General features: G+C 41.7%; 1 protein-coding gene across 2 annotated transcripts; it reads left to right on the top strand.

The window, feature by feature from the left end:
• Positions 1 to 360: 360 nt before the first annotated feature.
• On the top strand, positions 361 to 11,565 carry LOC106567876 (acetylcholine receptor subunit gamma). 2 transcript variants are annotated; one of them, XM_045692263.1, is made up of 11 exons: positions 361 to 597; positions 1,081 to 1,214; positions 3,889 to 3,933; positions 4,145 to 4,254; positions 4,452 to 4,711; positions 4,983 to 5,183; positions 5,644 to 5,758; positions 5,879 to 5,993; positions 6,206 to 6,413; positions 9,199 to 9,332; positions 9,588 to 11,565. In XM_045692263.1, the coding sequence occupies exons 1-11, from the start codon at positions 528 to 530 to the stop codon at positions 9,753 to 9,755; spliced, it is 1,560 nt and encodes a 519-aa protein (XP_045548219.1). In that variant the 5' UTR covers positions 361 to 527; the 3' UTR covers positions 9,756 to 11,565. The 2 variants fall into 2 exon arrangements, with proteins under 2 accessions (XP_045548219.1, XP_045548220.1); XM_045692264.1 differs by lacking the exons at positions 9,199 to 9,332; positions 9,588 to 11,565 and adding an exon at positions 7,729 to 7,775.
• The last annotated feature ends 2,202 nt before the right edge of the window (positions 11,566 to 13,767 follow it).

The raw sequence follows: 13,767 nt of genomic DNA, 5'->3' as shown, positions 1-13,767 counted from the left end.
GGGCAGTGCAATGGAGCGGCTTCCACACTGGATCCCTGTCACCTGTTCACCTTGCCCACCAGTAGCGTCGACACACACACACGTTTTCGAAGTGGTCAGCTGTGGTTTCGGCATATTGGGCCTATAGATGCAATATTTGTAAAACAGATAAGGTTACTTTGTAAATGGACACTATACCATTCCAGACTACATTCAGAACGTTGTGGGCTATTACTAGTTTGAAACCCGCTGACATATCAAGCAGAAAACGTCCCCTTCATAATCAGAGTATTGTCATAACTAGCCCATAGAATAATGATAATGATTATTTTTATGAACGACCCGAGTGTGACTTTAAGACCGATTTTAGCGCTTCCCGGTTGGTGTGTAACCCGAGCCAAGGGTAGCGACAGCTGGAGAAGCGAGACGAGGGGCAGCGGGATAAGGGAGACGACGAGCCATTCAGAAATAACCTCTCGCTTTCTCTTTCTTTGAATTTGTACTTCACTCAAATCTGGAACTGTGCGTAAAGAGCAGAGAACTTTGCGATGGCAACGCACTCCTTTTGGACGTGTTTGATTGCAACTGCAGGCCTACTCTGGGGTGTGACAATACCAGGTAAGTGCGTATATTGATTGTTTTTTCTCATGGCCAAGATCAAGGCTCTTGGCAATGGCACCTCTCGGTGTTTTGACTATTAATTTCCGTCTCCATGCCAAATGTGTCTGAGACTGTTGTTTTGATGTTTCTATGGGTTTGTTATTATTGTTCCTGTGAGGCAGATGTCATGTTCATGTTTTTATAGGCACTGTGAAAACTTTCACAAACATTGTTACAACTTTTGGTGTTAGGGTTGACATGCCTAAATGTCAAACATGTAAATTGAAAAGGGTTCAATGGCTGATTTTAGCAAAGCAATCTGTCACTGACCATTTAAGGTCATTTGGTATTTTATGTGTTATGGGTCGTTTGAAATGGTAAGTGTTATGTGTTGTAGTCCCTATGGGTTTTACTCCACCCATATCTCATCATATATTGCCATGGCACTCTACTGTGTTCTCTCTCTCTCTCTCTCTCTCTCTCTCTCTCTGCCTTGTGCAGTGAGTTGTAATGAGGAGTCTAAGCTGATTGGGGACCTGTTCAGAGGCTACAACAAGAACATCCGTCCAGCGGCACACCCCACTGACAAGGTGGAGGTGCAGGTCAAGCTGATCCTCACCAACCTCATCTCCCTGGTGAGAGACAGTATAACGCCAACAACACACAGTACACACATACATTAAACACATTACGCATTTCAATAAGAATTCCATTGAAGCAGGCATTTCATTGTCCTGTTTACCTCGTGTATCCTGTGCAGGCTGGTGTTAGGAGCTATAGGAGGGGCACATTGCAAAGGCTAGAATGGAATAAATGGAATGCATCAAACATATTGAAAGCACATGTTTGACTCTGTTCCATTTATTCCATTCCAGCCATTACGATGAGCCTGTCCTCCTATAGCTCCTTCCACCAGCCTCCTCTGCTGTGCATTTGCAAATAAACTTGACTTGACTTACTGCTGCAACATAACAATGCCATATAACAACACACAACACATACCAAACATATTACACACACATTTTACACACCTGCTGCAACCCAACAACATTCCATACGCATTACCAAACAGTCCTGTGCTTCAACCGTGCTGGGTGCACTTAGGGCTGTGGTGGTCACGAAATTTCATCAGCCAGTGATTGTCAAGCAAATAACTGTCGGCCTCACGGTAATTGACCGTTAATTAACAAAAACACATTTAGCATCTCCTGGCTTCCACACACAGACCGTTGGAATGTCTACATTTAAAAAAGTCTAATGAATCCATGTAATATAGCCTACACCTTCACAATAAATCATTTTTTTGTTTTTTAGACAGGTCTAAAGAAGCATGATATGAAGAAAATGTAGTCTATTTCAGAAGAACAGAATAGCATACTCTGAGTTGTCCTTATGTTAGGTCCTGATGTGGCTATGACAAATGGCTGTGGGTTACACTAGTTCATTTAGCAAACAAGATTTGCTCAGAATTCTGTGGCATTATTTTATAGTATGAAGAACACAATTGAACAAAGCTGAATAAAATAGAAAGGATATTTTCTCCAAACGATTTGAGGGAGTGTGCTTATGCGGCTATTCTGTGTTGAGCGGTTAACAAAGAAATAGGTACTCTTATATGCATAATTTAGAGTTATTAATGTTTCTTTAGTTGTTCTACAAACATTGGGCTATATGTTTTGATTTTTAATACATTGTAAGGCTGCATGATGTGACTCTAATGATGATTTGAAAAGATCTTGTTTGATGGTTCGTCGGAGGTTATAGCGGGATTTCTGATAAGCTTCCGGGTTATAGTCCCGCTCCTTGAAAGCGGCAGCTCTACCCTTTAGCTCAGTGCGGATGTTTCCTGTAATCCATGGCTTCTCGTTGGGGTATGTTCGTACAGTTGCTGTGGGGACGACGTCATCGATGCACTTATTGATGAAGCAAGTGACTGATGTGGTGTACTCCTCAATGCCATCGAAAGAATCCCGGAACATATTCTAATCTGTGCTAGAAAAACAGTTCTATAGCTTAGCATCTGCTTCATCTGACCGCTTTTTTACTGACCGAGTCACTGGTGCTTCCTGTTTTAATTTTTGCTTGTAAGCAGGAATCAGGAGGATAGAATTATGGGCAGATTTGCCAAATGGAGGGTGAGGGAGAGCTTTGTACGCGTCTCTGTATGTGGAGTAAAGGTGGTCTAGAGTTTTTTCCCCTCTGGTTGCACATTTAACATGCTGATATAAATTAGGTAAAACGGATTTAAAGTTTCCCTGCATTAAAGTCCCCGGCCACTTTAATGCCAGCAGTATGTTATTCATGTCGTCGTTCTGCCACGACTTGGTGAAACATAAGATATTACAGTTGTTAATAGGATATCTGTGCTTTTAGTTCGTCCAATTTATTTTCCAGCAGTTGTACGTTGGCCGGTAGTACGGATGGCAAGGGCAGATTAGCCACTCGTTGGCGGATCCTCACATGGTACCCCAATCTCTTTCCGCGATATCGTTTCAGTCTCTTTCTCCTGCGAATGACGGGGATGAAGGCCTGTTCGGGTGTCTGGAGTAAATCCCTTTCATCTGACTTTTTAAAGAGAAATTCTTCGTACAGTTCAAGGTGAGTAATCGCTGTTCCAGAATCTCTTTTCGTCATAGCAGACGGTAGCAGCAGCATTATATACAAAATAAATGACAAAAAATGCGAAAAACTAACAGAAAAGCACGGTTGGTTAAGAGCCCATGAAGCGGCAGCCATCCTCCCCGGCGCCATCTGTAGTTGAAAAGTTGACAAATAAATATGGTAGGCGGAGCCTATAGAAAGCTGATGGCATCCTTTTTATTAGTGGTCACTGTGTTTTCTCCTGCAATTGCATAGCCTATATAAATGTTGCCCAACATGAGCTCATGGGCTCTCAGTGTTTGATTAGATTTTCGAATACATTTGAATGGATGTCAGAGTGATTAGAGGGACAATAGAGTGCTGAGTACCAGGCAGTTAGCAAGTTTGGTAGGCTACTAATGACCAGCAGCAGCATCAGAGCTTGGAGAAGCCTAATTACCATGAGTAAATGGTAATGTGGAATTTGACTGCCTTCATGACTTGTGACCGCTGGTGTGGTGGCAGCAGTGTGGCCACAACAGCCCTAGGTACAGTACAGTACTATCACATCAAACTGCCCAGCATAATCCCATAGAGTTGCCACAGTTACCAAATACCCTTTCACAATCTCACTGCACCTCCACATTTATTCCTGTAAAGTTATGTAGGCTACCCAAATAAAATAGACAAATGTCTGCATCAGACCATAATATATCTCCTCTGTTACAGAACGAAAAGGAAGAGACTCTCACGACTAATGTCTGGATTGAGATTGTGAGTGCATCTCTCATTGTTTACCAATTTTTTTTGATATTGTATCTTCTCAATTAGTTTATCATGTGTTTCCTGCATACGTCTTTGACTAGATTATTTATGTTTTTTTATTTTCTCCTACTTTTACCTGATTTCTAGCTGTGTGTCTTTTATTTCCCTCTGATCCTCTCCCGCTCTCTACTCTGCCTTCACCCTCTGCTCCATCCCACAGCAATGGAATGATATTCGCCTGGCCTGGAACACCTCTGAGTATTTTGGCATCGAGGTTATCCGTGTGCCTTACAACACAGTGTGGCTTCCTGACATTGTCCTTGAGAACAAGTGAGTCAGTAGAGGAGGGCTTTCAACTTCTTTTTCCTTTGGCTTTTTTCCTCATTCATGATTTCCCTCCTTCTGTGGCACTGTTATGTTTTGACCAATAGACTCTTGAACTCTTTTCATCGCTCTCTCTACCCTTTCCTTCCACCTCCTCTCTTTCCCTCCTCTGTTCCCTCTCCTCTCTCCCCCCTCCTCTGCAGCATTGATGGCAAGTTTGACGTGGCCTACTATGCCAATGTGTTAATCTACTCCAGTGGCTACATGTACTGGCTGCCTCCAGCTATCTACCGCAGCACATGTGCCATAGAAATCACCTACTTCCCCTTTGACTACCAGAACTGCACTTTAGTCTTCAGGTCCCAGACATACAGTGCAAATGAGTTGGAAATCATCCTGGCTGTTGACACGGAGACTGAACAGCCCATTGAGTGGGTGGACATTGATCCTGAGGCCTTCACTGGTATACACACACTAATGTTGCAATGTTTTGTTTTTATGGATTTGAATAAATTCTATTTCAAAACCTACTACCCCCCCCCCCTTAATAGTTTTCCACTACTACTCTGGTTCTGCATGTGTGACCCAAATACAGTATATGAAACTTTGTAGTTCCTCAAAATCAATCTGTAGTTCTACACCTATCTGCAAACAACTGACACAACCCGTCAACTGGTCAAATCCTAATGAAATGGCTTCTACTCATCCCAGTGTCTTTGTTTCCAACCTGTTAGAGAATGGTGAGTGGGCCATAAAGCACCGGCCAGCCAGGAAGCTGATCAACTCACGCTACAGTCCTGATGACCTGGAGTACCAGGAGATCTCCTTCAACCTGGTCATCCAGAGGAAACCTCTGTTCTACATCATCAACATCATTCTGCCCTGCTCACTCATCTCCTCCCTGGTCGTCCTGGCCTACTTCCTACCTGCACAGGGTCAGTGGCAACGTTGGTGCTGATTGGTCAGTGGTGTAAGGGTGTAACTTAGGGTTAGTGAAACGGGAAGATGATGCAGTATGCCATCACCAACTGAAGTTAGCAGTTGTCCGCTAGAGTTACTAGTGTTGCTTTGTATATTGACTATTATTTCAAATTATTTATATTTAAGAAATGCTCCAACATAGATTTAATGGTTTTGAGTTTCAAACTATACAATGCACTGTATGTTGTTGGACTTTAGTTGGACTCGGTTTGCCTGTGCAATAGAATGTCAATAGGTTCCTGCATCCCAACTAAAGCACTTGGAAGCATTTGGAAACACTTGAACACTCTCATGTTATGTCTGGAATTGCTAGAGTACAATATAGTATGCCTGTTGTCATCTATGAGGATGATGATGGGAAAAGCACTGCACTCCCTTCTGTACCCATCTGACTCTCCATTGTCCCCTTCACAGCTGGGGGACAGAAGTTGACTGTGGCCATCTCTGTCCTGCTGGCTCAGACTGTCTTCCTCTTTCTTATTGCTCAGAAGGTCCCTGAGACATCTCTCAATGTCCCTCTCATTGGCAAGTGAGTAAGAATTTCTCCAGTCTCTTGCTTACTGCCTTCCTCCATATACAGTATTTCTGTAACTCCATAAGAGAGCCCAAATCCCTCTCCATCCACATCTGTCTGTTCTTCTCTTCCCAGGTACCTGATCTTTGTCATGTCTGTGACAACGCTCATCGCCACCAACCAAATCGTGGTGCTCAACATCTCCCTCCGCAGTCCAAATACCCACACCATGTCTCACACTATCAAACACGTATGTATGCAGTAACTGTGTAATAACATGGTAGAAATTCGAAATCAAAATCAAGGTTCCTGTGACACTAGCCCAAACAAACGTAGAATAGACAAAATAAATGTCATCTGTATTAAGAAACAATACAATATGATAAAATGCTACTTTATCAGAACGAATATTCAACCTTTTCTTTGCCAAACTAATACCTATTCCACCTTTCCTCTGTTCAGGTCTTCCTGGAGCTTGTCCCTCGATTCCTGGGCATGGACCCTCTGGTGGACGATGGAGAGGCGGAGGCGGAGGTGAATGGAGTGAGGGAGCGACGGCGTAGCTCGTTCGGCCTGATGCAGAGAGCGGAGGAGTATGTGCTAAAACAACCACGCAGCGAGATGATGTTTGACAAACAGAGAGAGAGGCATGGCCTCACACGATCCTTTGGTAAGATTAAGGAAAGAGATACTAGTAGGGAGCGAAGGGTAGCACATGGGGGAATGTTTATTTGAGGCGACAGTACAGAATGTCACCTTTTATTTTTGGGTATTTTCATACATAGTGTATCTGTTTTACCATTTAGAAATGAACACATTTCTAGTAACCCCATCTGAAGGTGTCATAAGTATTTGGAGAAATGCACTTATAGTGTGTTAATTAAAGTAGTAAAAAGTTTAGTATTTGGTCCCATATTCCTAGCATGCAATGACTACATCAAGCATGTGACTCTACAAACTTGTTGGATGTATTTGCAGTTTATTTTGTTTTGGATTATGTTGAATCGTGAATAATGTGATGAGTGAGTAAGTTACAGAAGCATAAATATCATACCCCCCCCCAAAATGCTAACCTCCCCTGTTATTGGTAATGGTGAGAGGTAAGCATGTTTTGGGGGTATGATATAAAATGCTAACCTCCCCTGTTATTGGTAATGGTGAGAGGTAAGCATGTTTTGGGGGTATGATATAAAATGCTAACCTCCCCTGTTATTGGTAATGGTGAGAGGTCAGCATGTTTTGGGGGTATGATATAAAATGCTAACCTCCCCTGTTATTGGTAATGGTGAGAGGTCAGCATGTTTTGGGGGTATGATCTTTGTGCATCTGTAAATCTTTCACATTTATCATTATTCATGATTCATGAATGATTATCTGTAATCAAGGTAGGACCCACATTATTCTAAAAGTGTTTAGAAACATATTATATTCTTATTTACAATAAAGTGACTCCACAATAACACAATACATTATATACCATTCATTTATATTGGGCACAAGATAATCCTAAACAGAAACTAAAAAAATTGCAAATGCATCCAACAAGTTTGTAGAGTCACAAACTTGATGTAGTCATTGTGTGCTAGGAATATGAGAACAAATACTAAACTTTTGACTACTTTAATATACTATGAATTACTTTGTCCAAATATGACACCTTCAAATGGGGGGACTAAATACTTAAAGTGCTTTCATTTCTAAACAGTAAAACAGATATGTATGAAAATACCCTCAAATAAAAAGTAACGTTCTGTACTATCGCCTCATATGAAACATTTGATCTCAAATCCAAAATTCTGGAGTAGAACTAAATTAAACGTTTTAGCCTCACTATCCAAATAAATACGGAGTGGAATGTATGTGCATTATCCAGCAAGCCACTTTTCTGATGGTATTGATTTGTCTCTGCTACCCTCTAGTGGATGGTATTGATTTGTCTCTGCTACACTAGTGGATGGTATTGATTTGTCTCTGCTACCCTCTAGTGGATGGTATTGATGTGTCTCTGCTACACTAGTGGATGGTATTGATGTGTCTCTTCTACCCTCTAGTGGATGGTATTGATGTGTCTCTGCTACACTAGTGGATGGTATTGATGTGTCTCTGCTACCCTCTAGTGGATGGTATTGATGTGTCTCTGCTACCCTCTAGTGGATGGTATTGATGTGTCTCTGCTACACTAGTGGATGGTATTGATGTGTCTCTGCTACACTAGTGGAAGGTATTGATGTGTCTCTGCTACACTAGTGGATGGTATTGATGTGTCTCTGCTACCCTCTAGTGGATGGTATTGATGTGTCTCTGCTACCCTCTAGTGGATGGTATTGATGTGTCTCTGCTACCCTCTAGTGGATGGTATTGATGTGTCTCTGCTACCCTCTAGTGGATGGTATTGATGTGTCTCTGCTGCTCTCTAGTGGATGGTATTGATGTGTCTCTGCTACCCTCTAGTGGATGGTATTGATGTGTCTCTGCTACCCTCTAGTGGATGGTATTGATGTGTCTCTGCTACACTAGTGGATGGTATTGATGTGTCTCTGCTACCCTCTAGTGGATGGTATTGATGTGTCTCTGCTACACTAGTGGATGGTATTGATGTGTCTCTGCTACCCTCTAGTGGATGGTATTGATGTGTCTCTGCTGCTCTCTAGTGGATGGTATTGATGTGTCTCTGCTACACTAGTGGATGGTATTGATGTGTCTCTGCTACACTAGTGGATGGTATTGATTTGTCTCTGCTACCCTCTAGTGGATGGTATTGATGTGTCTCTGCTACCCTCTAGTGGATGGTATTGATGTGTCTCTGCTACCCTCTAGTGGATGGTATTGATGTGTCTCTGCTACACTAGTGGATGGTATTGATGTGTCTCTGCTACACTAGTGGATGGTATTGATGTGTCTCTGCTACCCTCTAGTGGATGGTATTGATGTGTCTCTGCTACCCTCTAGTGGATGGTATTGATGTGTCTCTGCTACCCTCTAGTGGATGGTATTGATGTGTCTCTGCTACCCTCTAGTGGATGGTATTGATGTGTCTCTGCTACCCTCTAGTGGATGGTATTGATGTGTCTCTGCTACCCTCTAGTGGATGGTATTGATGTGTCTCTGCTACCCTCTAGTGGATGGTATTGATGTGTCTCTGCTACCCTCTAGTGGATGGTATTGATGTGTCTCTGCTGCTCTCTAGTGGATGGTATTGATGTGTCTCTGCTACCCTCTAGTGGATGGTATTGATGTGTCTCTGCTACCCTCTAGTGGATGGTATTGATGTGTCTCTGCTACCCTCTAGTGGATGGTATTGATGTGTCTCTGCTACCCTCTAGTGGATGGTATTGATGTGTCTCTGCTACACTAGTGGATGGTATTGATGTGTCTCTGCTACACTAGTGGATGGTATTGATGTGTCTCTGCTACCCTCTAGTGGATGGTATTGATGTGTCTCTGCTACCCTCTAGTGGATGGTATTGATGTGAGCGCCACAGCCAGCCTGTACAAGAGCCTCGCCCAAGCTGCTCCTGAGATCAAGGAATGTGTGGATGCTTGTAACTTTATCACTGAGAGCACAAAGCAAGCAAATGACATTGGATCAGTAAGTATTGCTTTTACTCTGGGGATCAGAGGTCAATTTCATCTGAATTCAGCCAGTTCAAGGCCGTATTCACAAAGAGTGCTGATCCAGATTTATTTGTGATAAAATAAATAATTATGATTAAAAGGCCTACTCTGAGACACTTTGTGAATACTGGCCCATGATGAGCTGAGAGTTGAGAAATCCTGATAGAACATTGTGGGTTATTATCTCCCCACTTCTACCCCCTTCTGACTCACGTTAACTGTCCCATAGGAAATGGAGAGCTGGGTATTGATTGGGAAGATGATTGACAAGGTTTGTTTCTGGGTGGCCATGGCCCTCTTCTCCATCGGAACGGTCGCCATCTTCCTCACGGGACATTTCAACTCCGTCCCAGATTTTCCATTCCCTGGGGAAAACAAACGATACCTCCCCAGTTAGGGGGGCAAGGCAAGCCCCCCCCCCTAACCTGGTCACAGGTTATAGGACACATCATCATCATCTTCATATTATTGAGAGATAAGATTTATTCACTTCTTACTCTTACTTATCTTATTTATTTGTCTTTTTAGCAGTAGATGACTGAAAATGGTATCGTCTTGATATGACGTCATCCTTTTTTATAAATATTTCATACTGTGTTTTGAGTTTTAGCTTAACCATTTATTGTTGTGTGATTTACATGTGTGCATTTTATTTTTTATAAGGCCTGTGACATGAAAATGCCACAAACCTCGAACAGTTTGTGGCGAAGCAGTTGTGAAATGAATTCAACAAGTCTGCTGTGGGCTTTTGTGGGCTTTGTTATGTTAGAACAAAATGAAGAAGTTAGATCTCTGTTTTAGCCTTCAACCTTATTCATACGTTAGTCTTTACACACCACCGTAGGAGGACGCTGCAGATCACCTATACCCTGCACAATTCTTGTCTTTCTTCTATCTCACTGTATGGTACACTGAGCATACAAAACACCTGCTCTTTCCATGACATAGACTGATCAGGTGAATCCAGGTGAAAGCTATGATCCCTTATTGATGTCAATTGTTAATCCACTTCAATCAGTGTAGATGAAGGGGAGGAGACAGGTTAAATAAGTATTTTTTTGCCTTGAGACAATTGAGACACGGATTGTGTATGTGTACCATTCAGAAGGTGAATTTTGAAAAAAAATGTAAGTGACTTTGAACAGAGTATGGTAATAGGTGTCAGGCACATTGGTTTGTGTCAAGAACTGCAACACTGCTGGGTTTTTCATGCTCAACGGTTTCCCATGTGTATCAAGAAATCAAGAATGGTCTACCACCCAAAGGACATCCAGACAACTTGACAGAACTGTGGCAACCATTTGAGTCAGTATGGGCCAGGATCCCTGTGGAACGCTTTCGACACCTTGTAGAGTCCATGCCCTGACGAATTGAGGCGGTTCTGAGTGCAAAAGGGGGGGTGTTCAACTCAATATTAGGAAAGTGTTCCTAATGTTTGGTATACTCAGAGTATATGTGACACGGGTTTTTACTGATGGATACAATGCAATGTAAGAAGACCATATACTATAAGAATATTTGATTTAACTAGTTACTTTAATTTACACACAATACATTTACATGGTTAAGTGAATTGTTCTGTTTGATTTCTAAGAATGACACAATGACACAGAGACTTAATTAAAAGTTATAAACTGAGGCCTTCATTTCTGTCCAATTTGTGCCTCATTTTTAAAATGTTATATAAATATGTTACTTTTTTGTATACAATTACAATCCTACACAATTAAAATCCCTGTGCTGCTGATGTTAGCATACACAAATCAAATCTATGCAATCATCATGAACAACAATTCATACAACAATTTGTGTATTTTTTTATTTTTTTTTAAATGTTTTAAATTGAACCTTTATTTGACTAGGCAAGTCAGTTAAGAACAAATTCTTATTTACAATGACGGTCTACACCGGCCAAACCCGGACAACGCTGGGCAAATTGTGCGCCACCCTATGGGACTCCCAATCACGGCCGGTTGCGATACAGCCTGGTTTTACATTATGGACATTGAATATGTTGAGTTTTAGTATTAAGAGGATGTGTTGGATGGTACATAGAGTCAGTACAAACTTTTGAGATTCAAACCATTACTTGAAAGTACTATGTTGTACTTGTTTTAGACAACACAAAAATACTGTATAATGAGTGTTATTAGTATTTTATGTTATTAATACTGTAATAATTAAATCTAATAAATGTTTTATCGAAAGACTGTTGGGATCATTGTAGAGAGGGTGCACATACAATATGTGGCTATTCAACCTTGAAATGGCAGTTTGAGATGGTTTTTAAATATCAGACCATGTTGAAGACTGAGGTAGCTCCAGACCACCTCCAAAACACTGCTTGCCTGAGTCCAAGTCTTGATTATAATCATATGGGAATCCAAGCACAACCAAATCAAATCAAATTATATTTGTCACATACACATGGTTAGCAGATGTTAATACAAGTGTAGCGAAATGCTTGTGCTTCTAGTTCCGACCATGCAGTAATATCTAACAAGTAATCTAACCTAACAATTTCACAACAACTACCTTATATACACAAGTGTAAAGGAATGAATAACAATATGTACATAAAAATATATGAATGAGTGATGGCCGAACGGCATAAGCAAGATGCAGTAGATGGTATAGTGATACATTTATTACATATATTTGTCCATTATTGAAGTGGCTGGAGTTGAGTTCAGTATGTTGGCAGCAGCCACTCAATGTTAGTGATGGCTGTTTAACAGTCTGATGGCCTTGAGATAGAAGCTGTTTTTCAGTCTCTCGGTCCCCGCTTTGATGCACCTGTACTGACCTCGCCTTCTGGATAATAGCGGGGGGAACAGGCAGTGGCTCGGGTGGTTGTTATCCTTGATGATATTTTTGGCCTTCCTGTGACATCGGGTGGTGTAGGTGTCCTGGAGGGCAGGTAGTTTGCCCCCGGTGATGCGTTGTGCAGACCTCACTACCCTCTGGAGAGCCTTACGGTTGTGGTGGTGATACAGCCCGACAGGATGCTCTCGATTGTGCATCTGTAAAAGTTTGTGAGTGTTTTTGGTGACAAGTCAAATTTCTTCAGCCTCCTGAGGTTGAAGAGGCGCTGCTGCGCCTTCTTCACCATGCTGTCTGTGTGGGTGGACCATTTCAGTTTGTCCGTGATGTGTACGCCGAGGAACTTAAAACTTTCCACCTTCTCCACTACTGTCCCGCCGATGTAGATAGGGGGCTGCTCCCTCTGCTGTTTCCTGAAGTCCACGATCATCTCTTTTGTTTTGTTGACATTGAGTGTGAGGTTATTTTCCTGACACCACACTCCGAGGGCCCTCACCTCCTCCCTGTAGGCCGTCTCGTCGCTGTTGGTAATCAAGCCTACCACTGTAGTGTCGTCTGCAAACTTGATGATTGAGTTGGAGGCGTGCATGGCCACGCAGTCATGGGTGAACAGGGAGTACAGGAGAGGGCTGAGAACACACCCTTGTGGGGCCCCAGTGTTGAGGATCAGCGGGGTGGAGATGTTGTTACCTACCCTCACCAACTTTTGACCAACTTTTGAGTTACATAAGAATAGGCTACACACCTTTAAGACCATGTTTTGATGTTTCTTTGGGCAAAAAATAATGTGTTTTAAAAAAAAGCTTTTTGATCTTCATATTATTTAGATATAATTTTTTTTTTGTATTTCCAATATTAAAACAATGTAATCTGAGATAAAAAATATATTCAGGTTGAACACATTTTATTTGCTACTTCCACTGAGTGTACAGGGTGTGCTCAGTCCGTCTGACCTTGAATGACTGACCATCATGTGAGCACTATGGCTGGACAATTTCTGCTGGTTCATCCAAATTTGCAGTCTCCACCCAAAGATTTTATGCAAAAAGTAGTAAAAAAAAAAAAAAAAGTAGTTGTTACTTCAAAATGTTAAAGGCCTAGTTCAGTCAAAAACGTTATTTCCCTGTGTTTATATATATTTCCACACTATGAGGTTGGAATAATACTGCGAAATTGTAAAACAATTATGATAATGCACTTTTAGTGTAGGAGCTTTTTAAAAAGAGCTGTTTTGGTGGGGTGGAGTTTTTGCCTGCCTGGTGACATCACCAGGCGGTAAATTTGCTAATAGTCCAATAATAAAGAGAGTTCCAAATTCCATATCTCTCTGCCAATAACAGCTAGTTTTCAGTTTTCCCCTCCCCACTCAGACCACTTCCAGATAGTCCTAGAAAAATGATTGCTTGGTAAATTGCTCTTTGCTAAGAAGTCTTTTTTTGTTGTTGTTTATTTTTTTAGCATTTTAATAGAAAACAATCACAATAAACAATTTGATATTGAGATAAGAACGGCTGCATTGGACCTTTAATAGAAGAATCGCAATGCAGGCTAATGCTGACAACCACCGACAACCTGGCTTGTAGCCA

The sequence above is a fragment of the Salmo salar genome, chromosome ssa13, assembly GCF_905237065.1.
Source record: "Salmo salar chromosome ssa13, Ssal_v3.1, whole genome shotgun sequence".
In the NCBI taxonomy this organism is placed as follows: Eukaryota; Metazoa; Chordata; class Actinopteri; order Salmoniformes; family Salmonidae; genus Salmo; species Salmo salar.
The sequence above is the reverse complement of the archived record's forward strand: the minus strand, read 5'-3'. Positions and strand labels throughout refer to the sequence as shown.

Excerpts from the sequence above, each read along its gene's own strand:
- LOC106567876 (XM_045692263.1), top strand. The coding sequence starts at position 528 with ATGGCAACGCACTCCTTTTGGACGTGTTTGATTGCAACTGCAGGCCTA. Across the intron at positions 3,934-4,144 it reads CTAATGTCTGGATTGAGATT|CAATGGAATGATATTCGCCT; the intron begins GTGAGTGCATCT and ends TCCATCCCACAG. Across the intron at positions 5,994-6,205 it reads TGTCTCACACTATCAAACAC|GTCTTCCTGGAGCTTGTCCC; the intron begins GTATGTATGCAG and ends TCCTCTGTTCAG.